This window comes from Strix uralensis, chromosome Z (assembly GCF_047716275.1).
Source record: "Strix uralensis isolate ZFMK-TIS-50842 chromosome Z, bStrUra1, whole genome shotgun sequence".
Taxonomy (NCBI): Eukaryota; Metazoa; Chordata; class Aves; order Strigiformes; family Strigidae; genus Strix; species Strix uralensis.
The window spans coordinates 15,954,132-15,974,518 of NC_134012.1; the positions used below are offsets into that span (position 1 = coordinate 15,954,132).

The window sequence follows — 20,387 nt, forward strand, 5'->3', positions numbered from 1 at the left end:
AAATAATGAAGGAACTTTTTATTATTGCTTTTCTTTTTTTATATATTATTTTAAAAAAACCCAACTTTTGAGATGTTGTAATTACGTAATACTCTGTACTGAATTTATGAGCTGACTAGATTTACTAGGTGGCATTCTATGGACACATATTTTTATAACCATTCTGTGACAAAGAAAAATAGAAGTATAAAAACTAAATAAACTTCCGAAAGCATCTTACATTTCATACAGTTCACTGTTCTGATTTTTCTGTTATTCATACTTACAACAACTTAAATATTTGTGTTGATTCACTCCTGATTATGACAAATTAACTTTTTAAAAATGGCAAAAATATTCCAAATGCCACAAGTGAAAAGAAAACAAAATTTTTCTGGAGAATCAGCACTAAAGAGTGAAAGGGTTTATTGTGTTATTCTCTTTGCTCCTTACCCATATGGGCTTTTCATTTCCCTTGCAGTAGCTGTTGCCTTCTCCTCAGCAAATATAAGATGTACTTTAGACTGAATCTGCCTAAAAGGGTTTCCCAAGAAAGAGACATGGCAACAAGTTTTTACCATCTAAGCACAGCTGCAGAAGGTCAGCTTTCTCCGTCCTGATGCAGTCTGCAGTGTTTCCTGATTAATGCTACATGCACTGATACATTAACATTCTCTGTACCAATACTGCTAAGTAATTGACTAGCCTGTCTGTATTGTTACAAAAGCTCACAATGTCATGGCCAAATTTATCACATATTTTTATACAATATGACTGCTTGCATTTTAAATATCTAATTATCAGTATGGTTTTACCTTCCTGGACGTGTCACCGGAAGTGTTTTAAGAGGTAGCTTTGCAGTTTGAAGTTAAGTGGTTTTTGAATAGCAATGTATGCAAGCAAATAAAAGTGACATTTAAAACTTTCATACAGAGGTTTCTAAATCTCTGCCACTCCAAAGTATCTTTTGAGTTTGATTTCTGACATCTGAGCACTCTACTAAGAGTTGAGAATCTGAAGCCTTTGCACCATCGATCAGGAGAGTTGACATTTGTACGAAGAAAGAAATAAATAGTAAATGGCTTTTTCCAGTTACATCAACACCTGGGTTCTTGTATCAGGAAGCCGAAGTCCTACCAGACCTCCACATACTAGAACAGTAGAAGCAAGGAGAATAGGGATTGCTTTGGTGATACCAACAAGGGAACCAAATATTAAGTTTCCAAGTACAGCTGCTGCTTTGCATAGTGCATTCAAAAAGCCAAAGCCTGTTGCCCTAGAAGAGAAAACAGAGAAAGTTAAAAAATGAGTAGAAGAGTAACATCTTTGAGACAAGTCCTCAGTGGGAATAAATCAGTATAGCCCCAATATCTTAAACAGAATTTATGCCAACAAGGATTCTGTGCTTGTTTTTATAATGCGAAATCAAAGCTCAGCTACTTCTGCTGCCTCAGGGACCAAAATACGAAATGAATGACTGAATAGGTAGGTTTGCACCTCTACAGTAGATCAAAGGACTTGCAAATGAAAATTCAGTAACACTTAAAATGCTGGATTGGGAGACAGAAGGTGTCAAGTAGCTCTCTTTTGAGAGCTACTTGGTGATTTGGGAAAGAAGTCATTAAAATAAAAATTTATCATCTTGGGGCACTGAATGGAAATTGATTTTTTACAGGAGGCATACATGTTCAACCAGTGCTTTTTCAAAAGGCTAATGAGACCTCCAGTAATAATGAATGTTTGTTGCTTAGAGGTAAAGAGAATAGGGCATAAATAAACCTGCTTGGTGCAGAAGAGGTATCTGAGAAACTTTAGAGAAAATGGAAAGCAAATAGATTGCCAACAGAAAGTATGCCACAGGCAATTCAGAGGGGCTCCTGCACTGCAGTGGTGTGATTTTGGTAGTCTGGATTAAGTATTTTAGATGTTTGGTAGCCTGTGCATAGATGTATTATCCAAACTACCACCATTTTAGTAAATTGTGTTTTGACATGACATTATGATGCATAGTTGCAAGAATAACCTTGTCTTATGAAAAGTGTCCTAACAAAAAAATCTGTATGATAGTAGAATCTCTAACATTTCTCAAATCATTCAGAAATGAAAGAGAGAAGGACTGTGTAGAGCTTACACTGCTCACTGGGATAAAATAAGAAGAATCAGGAGTATAGATGTTCTTCTTTTTGGACCAGAATGTTTCCTTCTTGTTAATAAGTACTGCCATTAGAAGGAAAAAGCCCCCAGTCTGAACAGCAGACCATGCTGATGGTCCCAGTGACTAAAAAGAGCCCTAGCTGTTGTACATGTGAGGGAAAGGAAGAAGTCCTGTTTTCATATGTAACCTGAATTCCTAGAAAGTAAGTTGGAGAAACTTCTGCTGGAGCTCTTAAAGAGCAGCCCAGACAATAAACTTGAAGTAAGTAGACTTGATCCCAGCTGAGAGCAAGGATATGATTTCTGAATGTTCTTCATGGAACTATTCTTTGATTTTGAAAACAGCAAACCTTGGTATCAAGGGGAAAGAGATCCTCTGCCTCAAGCAACTGATGGACATGGCCACAGTCCAGAGTGTCCCTCGCTCATCTTCTCTGCTCTTCCGCAAATCTGGATCTCAATAGTGTGGATCAGTCAGGTCCTTTGGAGTCATACATCCAAGTCTTATACTGGGGCAGAGGTAGAATCTTCTGTCTAGCATAATTGACCAGGATATAGGGTTTTCAGCACTGTCCATTCCTGGACTGTATTTGACATGCTGTGCTTCAGAATTACCCAGTCCTAGCATATTCGGGGACCCCGCACCAAAAGAACGATGAAGGTAGGTCTAGATCCTTCTGGTATAGTTCTAAATTGCTCTAGTTTGGTCTAAGAATTAGAACTCTAGTTAACCCACAGAATCAATTCCAGAATCTGAACAAGATTCAGAAATGTGTTAATTTGAAGTAATGGTACTTTTGCTGTCAAATTCTTAAATCAGCTAAAAGGATGTTTGCAGAACAGAAATAAGACATGGAACAGACTAATCAATATACCTTTGAAAAGGGTTTTTTCCATTAATGTTAAATACTCATTTGTCCATGGTTGCAGACCGAAGTCAACCCTCTTGCCTAAAACATTACAGAAGTAAAATCAGAAGAGTCGATACTTACTGTTCCAGTGCCAGTTCTGTGTATTATATGCCTTTCCTGACCCCGGGACAAGACACAAGTTAGTGTCTTTTGCTGGGTTATAATAATAATAATAATAATAATAATAATAATAATAATAATAACAATAATAATAATAATAATAATAATAATAGTTTGGTGATATATGTTTTGCAATCAGCAGTGTTTTGGTCTCTTTAAAATACCTGAGATTTAGCAAAGTAATTATTATTTTGTCTGAAGTAATCATAAATCCTCTTTGTGTAAAACGTGGCACCCATCCAGATATTGCATGACAATAAATATCAGTGATATCTAAGGAAGGAGAGACAGGTCATTCTGATAGGAGAGCAGAAACTACCCAGAAAAACTGAAAAAAACAAGCAAAAGAGACTCAGATATGCCTCCTGAATGTTCAAAGCCTTTACTTGCTTGTTTCTAATAAATGTGATTAAATCTGCAGTACTTTTACATAATACTTAGTGCCAAGAAAAGATAAACATGTACATCCTGGAGATAACCATCTTGAAAGAGACATGCTCTGCTGTCTGACAGTGCAGACCAGTAAGGGCTGCCAGAGAGCACACCGCTGACAGCAGCAGATGAGGAAACTTTGGAAGTGTTGCTTGTGAAGCTTTCTGACAGAGAAACATTTGCAGCAGCTCCTTGCAAATACATTCCTCAGAGGAGGAATTAGCAAGCTAAACCTTGCCCATTTTAAGGACGACTTCTGGAGAAATTGGTCCAAAGGAGGAGTGGGAGATGCACTGAAGGAAGCAGCAAAGAATCACCCTGCTGGAGTAATATTTCAAAGCCTATGGAAAGAAGATCAAATCTCTACCACAGAAACATCTGTACTACATGGGCAGATAAAGCCCAGAATATCTGGAGGAAGCTGACCCAGAATAGGGAGAGGCTCCTGAGAGGGAAGGAGCTCCAGACTGACACATCTTCCAGGGTCAATGAAAGTGCAGGTAGGAAGAAGGAGCATGAAGAGGAAAGACTGTGGTAAAATAGATTTTATCACAAACAGGTAGGAAGAGGTTAAAGACAACACAGCCAGCCTGGAAAACAGAGTTTATGTGATAGGATAATAACAGGTTGCAGCTATTCTGAACAAGTCAGGGGAAGAAGGAGAGGAAAAGAATCAGAACTGTTCTAATTTCAACCTCATTTACGCACAAAGAAGTATTTCTAATGTTATGGTGATGACTGGCTGTGATCAGTGTCTGAACATGTAAATATGATTTCTTCAACTGCCAGTGCTGATGTAAAACCAAACTTGCCCCCAAATAACAGTAACAGGGAAAAAACAGTGTTCACGTAAAGAATATAGACACCTAGTCGTCAACTGCCTCCATATATTGAGAGAGATATCAGAACTCCCCAAACAATACATAGATCTAGCTAAAGCAAATTTGTATAGATAGAGGCAGGAAAACTTTGGAAAGGCAATAGCACAAAACATATGGGGATGTTTTATAATGTGTTGTTTTATACTGCCTTATAAAGGTAAGCTGTTTCACAGATGCTATTTGCTTATATCAGCTAGTTATAACAGGAGTCTGAATATAATTTTCTGAGCAATTTGGGCCATTTCTTTTCATGTGCTGGTCTCTACAGATAGCACATTCAGGGCTGCCATTGTGCTTTAGATCTATTATAGTTTATATACCCAAGATTACCTTAATTAAGGTTTAAAGTAATTTTGTAATACAATATCTCTTATATCTGAGCAAAATGAAGGTAATTTGTTGACACTGAAAAACCAGTTCTGCTTTGTAAAATGGACTTATTCAATTTTTTCAATTGTAAGGGGTCATTATTAGTCTAATCCTAATAATGTTATCAAATTATGAACAAAGAGAATAAGACAAAGTAAGCCCATTTTTATTGCCCTTGGCTGTCCTGATGATACAAAATGAAAAACCTAGCAGTTCAGTCTTTTAATCTTTAAGCAGTTTTCAGATGTGTCCTCTCACTGAAAATGTGCACATTATTGGCAGGAACAGTAAGAATTTTACAGGCTTAAGTAAAATGTTGTTGTGAACTGTATCTGAAAAGCATTGTCACTGTTCAACCTTCTGCCTTCATATCCTTCAGTTTTAATACTGTATTTGAATGTAAATTTGTTGTGTACTGATAGTCAGAATGAAGTCATTAAGCAAACTGTTGAGCTCTAGGAATAGCAAATTCAGACTTGTTGGTTTTTAAACATCTTTCATAGAACAGTGTTTATAATTCATATCAGCTAGAATCTGTATTAATTCATGCCTTAATAATTAATTCTACTGAATCCAGGGGAGTAAAAATAGCCAGGCAATAAATATGCTGCAATTCACAAACATAGATGAGCAGTCTTCTCTTGAAGCCCTCAGACAGTCTCTGCTACAGTGTTTCAGGAAAGTGCTAGAGTGTACAGAAAGTCTGCAAATGATCAAAGATACATGGTGTGTCATCTCAATGCCATGAATGAATGAAATGAAAAAATCCAAAGGCATAAGGCCTATATACACCAATTTCTGTTACGTTGATCAGTTCTGGGTGAAGCATTGGCACAAAAATATCTTTTTGATTTGATGATCAATCCTTATTACTAGTCAAGAGAGTTCGGTTGCAAGAATCCCTTGTCCAGCTAGAGAATGTCATTAAATCCTTCAGGCACATCAGTAAAATAATGCTGGTGAATCAATTTGGGATTGCTTTTAAAAAAAAAAAAAAGTTACAGATTTTAGTATTGAAAGGAGAAAAATGCAGAAGTCTTACAGAACTCTCAGGTATGAGAGAAAGCTGGATGTTAGGTGAAAGGAATTTTCCCCAGTGTATTTTACTTCAATTGCTGAGAAAGCTGTGAAAAGAAAAATGCTTAGCTTCCTTTCACTGAAGCCCCACTAAAAAATGGCAAGAGTCCAAACAGTTAAAAATAGAGGGATTATCCAAGCCTTTAGATTAAAAGAGCTTGTTTCATTTTTGCCACATATGCTCCTTCTTAGACCAGGTGCTTATATTCCTACATAAAATACTTCAGGTCCACTTTTCCATTGCTGATAGCCAGAGTACCTGAAAACTTAATTGTCCTGCAGTGAAATGCTATTGAATGTGTAGCACAGATATTTGATAACTTTCATGCCAGAGCTAGTGCTGACTCTATCCATAAAGTTACAAAAAACTCTGAATATCACTTTTGTGGGTGTCAATGATATGCAAAGTCTATTAAAACTGAGTTTTTGAATGTGCTACGGACAATTTTCTAATGTCCAGACATTTTAAGATATTTTAAAAAATGAGTACAAAGATCCATATCATAGCCTGACCAATTACAGCTCTCAGTGTGCAAGTAAAACTGTGAAATTTGCATTCCTGCCTTGGACTACTGCCCAAGGCATTGCATAGGTTCAGCATGTCATGTCTCAAAAACATTAACATGAAGTTTCAGCAAAATGCAGTTGAACCACATCCACAGGATGGCAGTAGAAAATAGCTGTCAGGAGCTCTGCTGTAAGTCGATGACTGCTGTTATGACTCAAAAGAAGAGAAAACTTATTTTTTGACAGCCACAACAATACAAATTTGGACTTAAGATACCCTGTGAATAATGTTTATTACTTTGGGGATAGATTCTCAGGGCTCAGGAAAAGAGAAAAAGATAAATATAATGAACTGAAGATCGGCAACTTACTTGTTCATTATGATCACACCTTTATGCACTTACTTCAGAGGTATTAAAAAAAGGCAAAACAGGATGACTTCATTTCATAGCACACCTTGAATTCTAAATATTCCTGGCCAAGATTCAAACCCAGATGTCTGGCAGCTGTAGTAAAACTGATGAACTGTTCGTTATCTGATGCAATCTAACCTTGATTTACTCTGTGGGAGATGACCTATTTTTATTCCACTTTTTGTTTAGGTTTGGGTAATTTGTTGTATCCACTCCTTGACAAGAGTCTTGGCTCATAAAGTTGATGCTTTCCAAGTTAATTCACAAGAAGATATTTCTCATTTATGAGAACAATTCCATTTTAAAGTCATAAAAATCTCCAAAATGTTACTACTTCATAGAATTTTAACTCTCTTCAATTCATATATATATTAGAGGCAGAACTAGGAAACTGCAATGTTATTGCAAGCCCCTTGGGCACACACATTACAACACAAGCCATAATTACCTCATCACACAATATTTTTCTTCCACATCACTCTGCCAGTGCATAGAACAAAGAGAGCTTGAGGGTAAAACATAAATGTGGTGAAGAAAACTTGGTTTCCCTCATCTGCTGCAGAAGTAAGGTGCACTGTGAGTAAGGCTGGGGACTGCAAGATGAGAAAGCAGTCTCATGGTTAAAGTAGTTGAGTGCTGTCAGGAGAAAAGATACAATCCCTATCCCTGCCACAGAATTCATACATGATGTGAACGAGTCGCTTAAAGCTAACTAAGCAGTCAGTAAGTATGCATTTCACATTTTCTGGGTTGTCAGTTTAGCACCTTCAGGTTTGTGTTGCTGAAGTGCTGAGCACTTACAGCTGCAGTGGAAGTTATGCTTTCAGCCCATTCCCTCTTCTCAGAATGCTCAGTGATTGGGATTGTTGATACCACACATGCCAGACTATAGTTTTCCTTTTCTGATGGACAATATTGAAGTTGTTCTTAACAATATCTTTTTCCTCTGTGCCTCAATTTCTACATCACCTCCTTTCAAAGCAGTATATGGAAAAGCACTCTAGGAGCACCGAAAAATGTTGGCAAGACATTTAATAACTCTCCTTTAGAGAAGAGTTTCCAAGGCTATAGAAGAGTTTGGTTTGGCCTTCAAGAGGGTCATGACCAACCAAAGACTTTTCAGAACCCGTTGACTAGTCCAGAATAGCACAGGCCATTAAGAAGATAAGGCAAAAGACAAGAGAAAAGATGAGACAAAAGATAAGTTAATACAAGTTCTCTACATTGTGGAGCTGGGTTAATTTACTTGCTTATTGGAAATCAGCTAGGTTATAGCTAGTCATGATGAGTATCCTTTAAAATTTGTGTATTGAAAAGTAAAAAAAAAAAAAATTAACGTTATCAAATGATTCTTACCACCATGTGTTGTCTGGAAGACAGAAACCTGCCTATGACTAGCATTAGTAACATATCCTCACCTTTTAACACAACTTCATCATCTACCTGAGAAGCGTTTGAAATCTATACAGCCTCTAACATCTCTTATTTTAGCAGTTGTGCAAATCAGCTGAGATTTTATAAAGAACATACAGGCAAAAGCTATGCTAAAATGGCATAAAATCTGAAAGTACTCACCAAGAATATAGGACAAACTACTTAATTACCAGAAATCCAGGCATTAGTAAATGAAAACGTAAATATGTAGATGAGTGTAAATGCATACAGAATCCAAATCTCTTAAGATTTTGAAGCAACCTTAACTCTGCCCTGTGGGCAGCTGATGAACAGGAAACTGAAATGTGTGCTGTGTATCATATATGCTGCATATTTCCAAATTGTTTGCCACACCCCTACCTGGCAAAAAGCCAATATGATCCCCAAATAACCTCGAGTACAATTTATGAAACACCTTTTGTATTATGCTGCACAACACTGGAAAAGCCCCAGTGGTTTGGCAACTGGCTGGTCTCCAAGAGGAGTTGTGCAGGAGGAAAAGGAGAGGCTACCCAGCCTAGTCTCTTGTGTATGGTAGTGTGAACTGGCCTCCTTCCACACACTTTCAGTCCAACCTACAGCTGCACTTTGCTGCTGGTTTGTGGTCATTTCACTGAGTATATATTTGAATACTAAAATACTGACAGAATGAGCAAAGTTGCTGTGCCTAGATTGCCTTTTGAGGGGAAACTGGAAGCCAGCTTCAGGACCAGATTCACTCTGGATGCAGCTTAGTAGTGAAAGAGGGCATCATCTTAAGTATGAAGGACCTCTTATCCAAAACCAGATCAGGCAGCTTCATGTACCATATATGCCTGGAAAGACTGTTCAGCCCTACAGCTACTGGCAGAAGCTGGAAATTCCCAGCAAACTCTGGCAAGTTGTGGAGATCAAAGAAGTCTTACAAGGAAAGACAGGACCATCAGAGGTGGGCAATGGTGGCTGTAAACTGTAGCTGGTCTGGATAAAAAAACAGCGGAGAAAAATTTCTGGGAAGCAAGTTATTTGAGTCACTGCAGTTATTAATTTTCAAATAGTTCTATGAAACATGAAGCTTTGCCCCAGTCTAAAAAAAAACATGTCTTGCAAGTGACTTCTAGAATTGGTCATGTCCTTATAACCCTGCTGGCAAAAACTGGCAGTGATGATTCCAACACTTTTGGAAATTTTTGGAAAAAATCTCATCTACAATGTATATCAACATCTTTCCTGGTACAGGTAGATTTGGCCTATGAGCCTTTTTATACGAATAATACAAAGTGACAAGTTTTCTATCTGAGCAGATAGAAACCCCAACAACTCAGCTGCAAGTACATTTCTGAAGTGAAATACCAGATAGCTATTACTGCACACATAAGCTTTTTAAAAAATAAAAATAGGGAAGAATTTGCTATAATCTCAAAGCTAGCAGAAACTATGAAAAACAACTATTAGCTACAAATACAGATGCCTTAGAATAGATATCAGTTACATTATTTTTATCATTCCTAGTGATGATGACTATCTTTGTTTTCATTAACATTATCAATGGATTTTCTAATTATTTTTCTTTACTTCTTAAGAAAATATTTGTGGCTGCTACATTTAGGAATACAAAAAAGATAGATATTTCTAAAGGAGATTTATTAGAATTATATCATAGAGTTTGGTTAATGGAATAATTCTTGCCAGAAGAGCAATTTCCTGAGGTGTAATAAATACACTAGCACTTAGTATTAGAGCTTAGTGCTTTGGATTCCAAAGTAGCCTAGTATGATTATTTGATACAACCACAACAGTGGACATCAATTTCTTGTGTGAAGAAGCATATATTTTTAAAATGGCAATGAAAAGAAAACAGAGAAGTCAGTCTACAGCTTTTCTCTCATGATGGACAATACTAAAGCCAGTTGCCCCTCTGTCCAAAAACTTAGATTTGTCAGCAAGGCATCATGCATTTATAAACTGGAAATATCTTTCACCATCTTTGAAACTTCTAGTGAGGACATAATGATATTATTGTGACAGAGAAAGGACACACTGTCCCTGGGGAGAAACATCCCAGTCTATTCAAGAAAATGCAGCTTTTACATTTTTACACTTGACATAGAACACTTTATGACTCAACTGTTCTTCCTTCAGTTCACTAACTGACATAAGATCGGCATTAAATGTACCCGTATCTGAAAAAAAATCCAAACCCATGTCATCTAGCATCAATACTTGCAGGACATGAAAATTGTCCTGAGCTTTTTTGCAGGAGCCCTGAAGAGTCAGGAGCATTGCCCAAGACATTTTTGTATCCACTCAAGGCTGAGTATATATACTTCTAGTGACCCTGCATACAAATTTGTAGCAGAGTAATTAACAGCTCAGCATGGTTCAAGCCCACAATTTCTTTCAGAAGATGCTGTTCAGGACCAGATAGTGATTTTTATTATCATCCCCACCATTTCACAGCCAACTGACAAATGCAGCTATATTACTGTTTTGGACCACCTACTGCCTTCATAGATAGTTGCACTAGGGGAAACCCAGAAATATTCCATTACTGTTTTCAGAAATACTGCTCATTAGCTGTGCTTTACATGACAGTAACAGTTAGACGTTCTTTCATATGAAACTACATTTGTGGTATTTTCATGATTAGGTGCTATTTGATGCAAAATACATACCAAACAACTCAAAAAATCTCTTTTTTCCCCTTGCTGTTGTAAGACAAACTATTTGTTTGGCCCACTCAAAACATCACTACCTCTGTAAAGCTCATACATAACCATTTCTATTTCCCATTTCTGCTCGTACAAATAGTGTCAGTGAGGTTAGGGGAGCTGTATCTGCACATACCTTCTGTCTGTAGGATACAGCTCCACAGTAATGACATCTAGAGAGTTCCATGCTGAGATGGTGAGGCCGTTGTAGAGGCACAGCATACCTATCATCATGGATTCACTGGTCCCAAACCACAGGAAAAAACAGCTGATGCCAGAGAGAACCATGGAACCACCTAGGTATGTGACAGTTGAAACAAACATGAAGTGGAGCTGTATTTAAAGAATGATTTTTAATTATTTTGTGTAATGTTTCTATACACACAGTGCAGTTAAATAACTGACCCATATATTTGAGTTAAAAACTAAAGAGACGTCCTCTGCTGGTAAGATCAGTCAAGCAGACAAACACTGTAAGGGGGTCATAGGAAAAAAAAACTATAACTCCTCAAATATTAGTATATATCATAAAATATTAAGCCGGAACCCTCTCTGAACTCCCAAAGCAAGCTGTCTGGGAAAAACTATCCCCCATTCTTCCTTGTTCATCATCTTCTGCAAATACATGAAACTCATTCATATATTGTAGCAACAAAAACACTAAGTGGGAATTGCATTTATATAGAGATATTCTCCTAGAAAATGAACACAATGAACTATCATATTCGTTAAATAAATTGAAAATAGATTTGTCATTGCAGATAATCCACAGGAGATATCTTTCCACCGTGTTACTTTGCAAAACAGGTAACAGGCAAAGGACAGCAGCTGACCCTTCCAAGGAGTTGCTCCACTAGCTGAGGGTCACCTGTGCACATCTTGCTTTCCTTTCAGCTGAAACAAAGCAAGTCAATGGTCAGCACTCTCCAAAATCTCATCCCAAATGACTAAATAACGGTCTTGTAATATCAGCATGGAAGAGCAACGACTGATAATGTGGCATAGCAGAACTAGTTACAGAACACTTTGTTCCTAGAGTTTCTAAACTGGTGGCTTTTTAAAATGGCACTTACAATGCTGCATAAATGAAGTATCTGCAGAAGAAATGTTTTACATCTCTCTGAACCAAATTCTTTAAAAAGAGAGCATGTTATTTTATCAGGAGAGCTTTAGGTTTTGATGGTGTTCCCTGTTTCAAAATGAAGCCCCTACCTAGCATCGTTAACCGTCCAATTCTATCCATCAGGAGAGCGGACACAATATTCCCTGGTAACACTGCCAAAGTTCCCAGGAAATTAACAAAGTAAATCCAGTAGGCACTGTAGTCATCATCAAAAGAAATCTGGCATCCTGTCCTGATGTGGAAAAATGTGCAATTTATCAATTCGCTGTCAACAAATTTATATTGCTCAAGATCTGTGGAAAGAAGAAAAAGCAACATTTCAGCTAACAGCCAACTCCATGTGCAGCTTTTGATTAAAAGCATTTCAAGTTTAGGCAAATTTAATGACAGCTTGGAGTTTTCACTGCTTCATAAAATGGGACTAGTTATTGCTGTTAATTTTGATACCTTTTTATTTCAATAGAAAAATATGTTCATGAAAAAGAGTAACTAAGGCCTGAAATTAGGCAAATTATATTACTGTATTTCAGCTCTGCTTGGACTGTACTTGGTTAAGGTCTTTCAGCACCAGCCAGTCTTGCATAAAAAGCACTGGGTATCTGCAAGTTTCTATCACTTGGTCTTGCTCAGTATCAGAGCTTCTAGTTCCACACCAGACAGCCTTTCAGATGAGACTGCCATCATGGCCAGTTTCGTCTGACTTCTTTTAAAGTGAACCATTCCTACACAATTCAGATTTCACTAATTTTAATTTCTGAGAAGGTCTCATCATCTTCAGCTCAAACATGCATGAGTTACTACATGCAACTGTTCAGGCCATTCTTATTCCAATACCATTTCAGAGATCTCTTCCTATATTTCTACTTTCTTTCTGTTCCTTCTGTCAGCCTTATAACGCTGAATCAAGAATACCTTCCTTCCACGCAAAGAAAGCTGGGCATTGCTTTCTCTGAAACCTAATTCTATTGCTATTATGATTGCTGGAGTTATGGGAAAGCAGTAAGAAGTGCTCCATCTTTCCAACAAGCTTAGTTGGCCATGTTCTACTTTCAGTTATATTTTATTAAACTGAAAAAGCCCAGTCTTCTGTTTAAACATATGAAAATACACATTCACCTTTTTGTCACAATACTTAAGAGAGTAGAAATAATTATAGATTAGGTAGTTTGAATCCTGAACTCAGATTCCCATGCCACAGCAAGTGCAATCCACCAGTCCTATTTAGACTAAATAAAATTACTCTAGTTAAAGCTACCGGTAAAGCAGTAAATATATTTTCTCCTCTCCAGATTGAATGTCTTTAGAGATGGTTAAAAGCAAAGAGATATTTATTATCTGAGTCAATATTAGATCTGCAGTATCTCTAGTGTGGGTGTGATCCTTTAACTTTTCTGTTATAACATTACAGAGTTCTGTTGCTTTTTATAGCTTTTTATACCCTACAAGAGAACTTCTTGTATGCCTTATTAGAAATCCAGAAATTATAAACATAAGATGAGGACATGCAGCTGAACAATGGATGATCAGGGTTTTTTTCTCATAATACCTGTGTTATAGAAGGTGGTATTCATGAAAGTACAGTTCCTGAAGTATGTGTTCAGTGAAGTAATGTCTTCAAACACACAGTTCTTAAAAAGTGAATCTTCAAAGGTTACTGATTTAAACTTCATCATAATAAACCTGCCCAATACAAATAATTTCTGTCAGTCTTCCTTCATAGGTTAGAAAGAGCAACAAGTCAAGCTGATGCAGCTATACACGTCTAAAAAAATCTCAACCCTGGTAACGATGTTTTCTTAAAGGCATTCTGGAAACATAATTAATGATTAGCTGATTCTCAAATACTATCATTCAAAAAAAATATTAATAAGATAAATAGCTCCACATACCCACAGCTGGTAATACAATTTATTTGATAATATTTTTGTTATTACTTGTCCTTACTCATCAACAAAAAACAATGCCATGACATTGTAAAATTGCCTTGTAAAATACAAGTAGCCTTGTAAAATCACTATTACTTGTAATTTGACATTACAGTCAGAAATGGGAGATCATGCTCCAGAAACTCAAGTCTCTTGGAACAAACAAGCACCTGATAGTACCAACAAGCTGGAGAGAAAGAGTTTTTTAAAGAATCTTTATTTCTCCAGATGAACACACTAGGCACCGTGTCAGGCTCAAATGCAAAACATACTGTTCCAAGTGTTAAAAAATGGTTTTGCAAAATGGTTTGTCATGAACACAACAGTTACATTGCTAGTTATACAGCTAGCTATCTAACTGGAAGTATGTGTTTGTTGCTTCTGTGCTTGTGGATGCAATTGTAATTACTGTGGACATAAAACAGGTATAAACAAATTGTCAGTAGCTTTTCTTATTTCTGAACATCCTCCATCCTACTGACTCTCATTTAACTCCTAGGTCTTTGATCATGACTGTCAACCAAGTCATTCATAGAAAAAGTCAGTGACAAAGTGTATTACCAGCAGTAACATTTTACCTCTATGTTACTAGACTAAAACAATGCTGTAAGCCTTTTTAGTATAATTCTACCAAATAACATCATTATGCTAACAAAAAAAAAGACAGATGTAGAAAAACATCATCATTTATTTTACATGGAGGTGTGAAAAAAGTTATAATTAAAAAAGGGCAGTTTTGCTGGCAGACTTCACCCAAAGTGGCAACAGTTTGAAAAGCAGTGCTTTAATTATTATACGGCAGTAAGAATTGTTAAAGTGGCAAATCCCTCCAACCTCAGACCTGGCTGCTCTAATTAAACCTGGTGCAACTAGCTAAGTATTCTTCGTATTACAAGACTAATAGTAGGAATAGGAACAGGAACATGCAAAATATGCTACCTAGAAAATAGTAGGAATTAAACTTTCTTGCCAATAAAGTTGTTGGAATCACATCTTTATGAGAAAAGAGAGCAGAAGCTAATTGTGTTTGTCACAGGAAAAGACTTATTAGCTAATGAATTCTATTTGTGTACTGGTCAGAAGAATGGTGTTTTCAGCCCATTAGTTTTAGTTACTATATCATTTCTCATTTGTGACAGACTCTGATTAAAATCAGGCTGGCATTCAGTGTCATCTCATTATCATTTTTCACATAGTACTTTCCATTTTAAAATGTAGCCTAATTCCAGAGAAGAACAAAGAAAATTTAGCAATTAGATTAGTCACTTGGAACAGAAATGACAGACTATGTGTCCTACATTCTTCTGATGCACTTTTTACTTTTGGACAGGAAATATGTTATGACTATATTAAAATTGGTGGTGTGATGATTGAGTTAAAACCCAACAGAAATGTAATGAAGTAAAAAGTCAAGTATTGATGGATCTTCTAGTTAAGAAAGAACATGAAGAAAACACTGAGATTGAGGGTAAGTGGAGTATTGAAACGTTTGTGGAGGAAGAATATCAAATTAATTCATACTTCTATGGAAAATATTTTGCAAATCTCAGCTGTTAAATTTGTACATTTGAAAGAATCATTTCATGTTTTAGAGTAGATTAATGCTAGATTTAGTGTTTTACAAGAATTTTCAGTTCAAATTGATAAGACCTCAGTTGAGAGTGCTATCAGCTACTGACAGTAGGTGGTTCTTTGTTTTTAGGAGAACATTTACCTTCTGAAAAGGAGTGGAACTTGGAAGCTATGGCTAGCTTAAAAATTAAATAACTGCTATTTTTTGTCTGCAGTGCACAGACTTTTAACTGCATCAAAACTCAAGTTCTTATAGAAATAATTACACCCCCCCATATTACAAAAATCATTAATTTTATTTACTTAGATATAGATTTTCCTATGGAAATAATAACTACTTAGCACCATGACTTCCAGACCATTCACATGGTTGTTTTGCGTGTTTCTTAAGAAAAACCAGATACCTAGAACAGCTGTGTTTAATTTACCCCTAAGTTATCTAGTTATCTGTAAAGTCCGGATAGAGCCTTAATATGTTTGGATTCAGTTAAAAAGCACAAAAGGCATTGCAAACGTGTTGTCTCCCATTTCAGAGCTGATCATACTTTTTATTGATTTACAGTAACATTCAACTTTTATTTTTCTGTTATAAGATCCTAACCACTCAATGTTCAGCATTTTCACAGAAGTGTCTTTTATCAATATAAGAAAAGAACCAGAAACAAAGATAAAAGTACGTCCTTCCCCAGACCCCTACAATATATACCGCATGTGTTGGGTCTGAAAACCTTTGAATCCCACTGTGAAAGGAAGTGTGGTTAACTTAGGCTTTTTGCTCTGTTTTTCAGGATGAAAAGGAAGCTGGGTTTGCATGGGGGATCCTCACACAGGAACTGCCAGGGCATGTACAGGTCCACTTCTCCCCATTCTCCATGAGTCATAAGAAATCAAGAACAGAAATAAATTCCCATTAAAAAGCAACAAATCCATGTATCATTAGCTAATGGAGAAACATATTAGATTATTAGGACATGTTTTAAAACACGCATTTGTTTATTCCATCCAAGTCAGGATATTAGGAAATCTCTAAACCTGTCATTGATGTATTCTCCATTGCTGTGAATCTGATTTTCCAGTGTGAAGTTGAAGACAAAATGTGAAACCTCTTCATTGCGGAAATGTTTCACTCGGGACGCATACTCGTCTGACTGCAGATGTTTAATGACATCAGGAAACCAGACAGATAAGCCGTAGTAGCTGTGAAAAACAGAAAAGGCTCAGTCATCAGTCTCATTGTTTGAAAATCTCCCTTGTCTGCTTACGTGATGGAGCAGTTGCTCCATCATAATAAAATCCTCCATAAAATAAAAATACTGAACGATGCTGACACCAGAAGATGCCAGTTTTCTGAAGGAGATATTCTTGATGAGTCAGACTTGCAACCAAGAACAGACTAACCAATAAATATAACATTTTGTGGAAAGATGCTGAATAAAACCTTCCTGAATAAAAAGGATAATCATAGCGACAGAAAGATGCATGCAGATGATTCTTCTGTCTGTCAAGTCTATCAAAAACAGTTTAAGATCTCAACTACTCTTACCCAAAAGACAGGGTGAACCATACAGCTGTAAGTTTGATTGTATTATCCTTCACCGGGTAGTTGAAGCATCTCATAAACGTCAACCAAATCTGTAAATCATTAGGAAATACATTTATTTTAAATAATATTTTGAACAATTTTGTTAAAAGATAGATTTTTCGTTCTGATTTTCTTGCTGCCTCAGGGCATCAGAGAGAGAAGATCAGCTCTTTGATACTGGTCATAGCTGTACTTCTCATACAGGTATGTTAATCTCCAACTATAGCCAGGTTGTATGTGTTGTGTGACTTTCCATCTTCTTTTCATAGAAACATAGAATGGTTTGGATCGGAAGGAACTTTTAAAGATCATCTAGTCCAATCCCCCTGTGATGGGAAGGGACATCTTCCACTAGATCAGGTTGCTCAGACCCCCATCCAACATGGCTTTGAATGTTTCCAGAGAGGGGGCATCTACCACCTCTCTGGGTAACTTGTTCCAGTGTTTCATCACCATTATTGTAAAAAATTTCTTCCTTATATCTAGACTGAATCTATCGTCTTTTAGTTTAAAACCATTACCCCTTGTCTTATCGCTGTAGACGCTATTAAAATGTCTGTCCTCATCTTTCTTATGAGACTCCTTTAAGTATTGATGGGCCACAATATGGTCTACCTGGAGCCTTCTCTTCTCCAGGCTGAACAACCTCAGCTCTCTCAGCCTTTCCTCAGAGAGGAGGTGCTCCAGCCCCTTGATCATTTTTGTGGCCCTTCTCTGGACCCACTCCAACAGGTCCATGCCTTTCTTGTGTTGAGGACTCCAAAGCTGGACACAGTACTCCAGGTGGGGTCTCATGAGAGTGGAGTAGAGGGGCAGAATCACCTCCCTCAATCTGCTAGCCACGCTTCTTTTGATGCAGCCCAGGATATGATTATCTTTCAGCTGCAAGCGCACCCTTTGCTGGCTCAAATTTTTTATACACCAGTGTGGACTGTGTCTGTTAATTCACCCCTGCTATGATCACCTCAAACTTTCCTAATCTCTAGGCAGCTTCATTTTACTATCTCAAATAAACCAGAGATCTTGTCAGAAAGAGATCTCACTTCCCAGTATTACACTGCTCTTAAAGTGTAGTTTAGACAAACTATGTTCCATAATTCAACAGGGACTCAACTGAGAGTTACATCTATCATAACCTACCACAGCTAGAAATTGGTACTTTAACTACATGAGGAAAAGCTGGGACTACCCCCAGGTCAGCAGAGATGACTGAGAATGGTGTTCCCTTCTTTCTCTTTCTCATCTCAAGATAATCTCCTCCCTTCGAAGAGAAGAGGCGGTCTGTTCTAGGAGTTTTCAGCATACAACATGGAACAAGGAAGGTGCTCTGACCCAGGGGCTAGTCCAGTGAGATAACGAGGATGTGAGATAACCAAACTGCAACTCCTTTAAATCTGGTTTAGTAACAAGGCCAAATCATAACATTTCAATCTTTAACTACTCCATTTTTTGGCAAATAACTATAAAAGCAGACACTTTCTGGATTCTTTTTTTTCATAGGGAAAATACCATTCTTCCAAGCAAAGCATTTTTGTGACAAACCTTGGTTTAATACACTTCATCATAGGTCTGGAGAGCTTTAAGATGCCAGCTATTTAACAGATGTGAAAAGTTATTTTTGTCTTTTTTTTTTTTTTTTTAAATTCATGAGACTTTTCTTGATTTTCATTACAAGGTTCAAAGATACTTCATAATTTTGTTTTTGCAAAAAAGTAAACAAGGATACAGAGCACAGTCCCAGTGGGCTTGTATTAAACTCTCTGAAATAACTCTAATGTAGTTTTCTGGTAAAACATGTGACATGCCTAAAAATATGCAGCTACGATGCCTTATAAAGGTTTTATTGACATTTGTTTACACAGTTTATTCATGACTTTATCACTTGTAAGTAATGTGGCCACCTCAAGTTCCTGCTGATAATTTTTCATCTCATCACGTGTCACCTCTTTCCATAGGTATATATTGATACGCATTCCCAGTACGTATTATATTGTGGTGCTTGGGAATATGGCTATGTACCCATCACTTGTGTGAAGTCCAATGCACCATTTTCCTCTGCAGAAGTTGGGACCAACCTCTGTGATTCACCTGCTCATCTTCTGGGTCAGGAAACCAGAACCTTACTATGGTTCTCAAATCTCCCAGTTACATGGAAAATGTAGCATTACAGCTATCATCAGCATGAGCTCAATCAATCCATACCATTTCTGAAGGCTAGTAGAAAGACAATTACAGAATGAACAGAGATGTTGCCACTTACACCATATAGCTCCGTGCGAATTCTAACAAAACACCTCCTGTACCAAGTTCCTGTATCGCTCTCTATTTCTATGAGTTCATCTATCTGCTTTGGAGTTTTGATTCTGTTAACCTAGAAATAAAAACAGACCAGCAAATATTTGAATTTTCTTGAATCATTAACTGCCTGTCAAGGCATATTGAAAGGTTTAATAAATCCCATAAATTAAAACTGAGCAGATATTAAACCTGTGTCTAAACTAGAAGTGCTTAAGAAATATAAAGGAATACTAGTGCACTATAATGCCAAATTTGGTTATGGATGTAACTGTTTTGGAAAAGCTCTCCTTTCAACACATGCAGGAAATCCATTTCCTCTGACTGAAACTGTTACTGTCAGGTTCTGCTAGGGTGTTCCTGTACAAACCCCTAATGCCACAGAGGATAAAACATTATTTAAATGCACAGTTAACCATGACCAAAGTTTGCTATCAACTGGTTTCTGACTTGCTATCACAACATTGTTGAAAGTCTATTGATTAAAGACACAGTAATGATAATAGAAGTATTTGAAATGTCAAGAGTTAATAGTTGAAAAACATTTTCTTCCTTTGTTCTTATTTCCTGTAGTATTGGACAAGGAATCTCTTTGTTTTTTGGATGTTGACTTTAACTATCCTTTTTAATTAAGAGAGAAGAAGTTAGGTGAAACGATCTGGAACCATGCACGTTATTGCTGTTATGAGCAATTATCTACTTCATCTAAAGTGAAATGAGATAAACAGACATCAGGGAAAAATACCGAATTACCAGTGACAGAGAATGTGATGTTGCCTGAAATGCTAATTTTCACTTGCACTCTCCTGTGTAGCAGAACAAGAACATGTTATATGGTCTTTCCAGACAGAAGACCTGAAAAATTTATACCATTGTATAGTTTTGGTTTTGGTTTACACTCTGGTCCCAGCTTCATAGCAATA

The 20,387-nt window shown here is 36.9% G+C and overlaps 1 protein-coding gene across 1 annotated transcript in view; it reads right to left on the reverse strand.

The window, feature by feature from the left end:
- Positions 1-458: 458 nt before the first annotated feature.
- SV2C (synaptic vesicle glycoprotein 2C) overlaps positions 459-20,387 on the reverse strand; it is an 82,679-nt gene continuing 62,750 nt past the window's right edge. The window contains exons 6-12 of the mRNA XM_074855729.1: positions 19,430-19,540; positions 17,131-17,219; positions 16,620-16,784; positions 13,637-13,770; positions 12,180-12,383; positions 11,104-11,263; positions 459-1,255 (exon numbers count right to left, since the gene is read on the reverse strand). Coding sequence (XP_074711830.1) covers positions 1,072-1,255; positions 11,104-11,263; positions 12,180-12,383; positions 13,637-13,770; positions 16,620-16,784; positions 17,131-17,219; positions 19,430-19,540 — 1,047 coding nt within the window. The 3' untranslated portion in view covers positions 459-1,071. The remainder of the gene's footprint in view (positions 1,256-11,103; positions 11,264-12,179; positions 12,384-13,636; positions 13,771-16,619; positions 16,785-17,130; positions 17,220-19,429; positions 19,541-20,387) is intronic.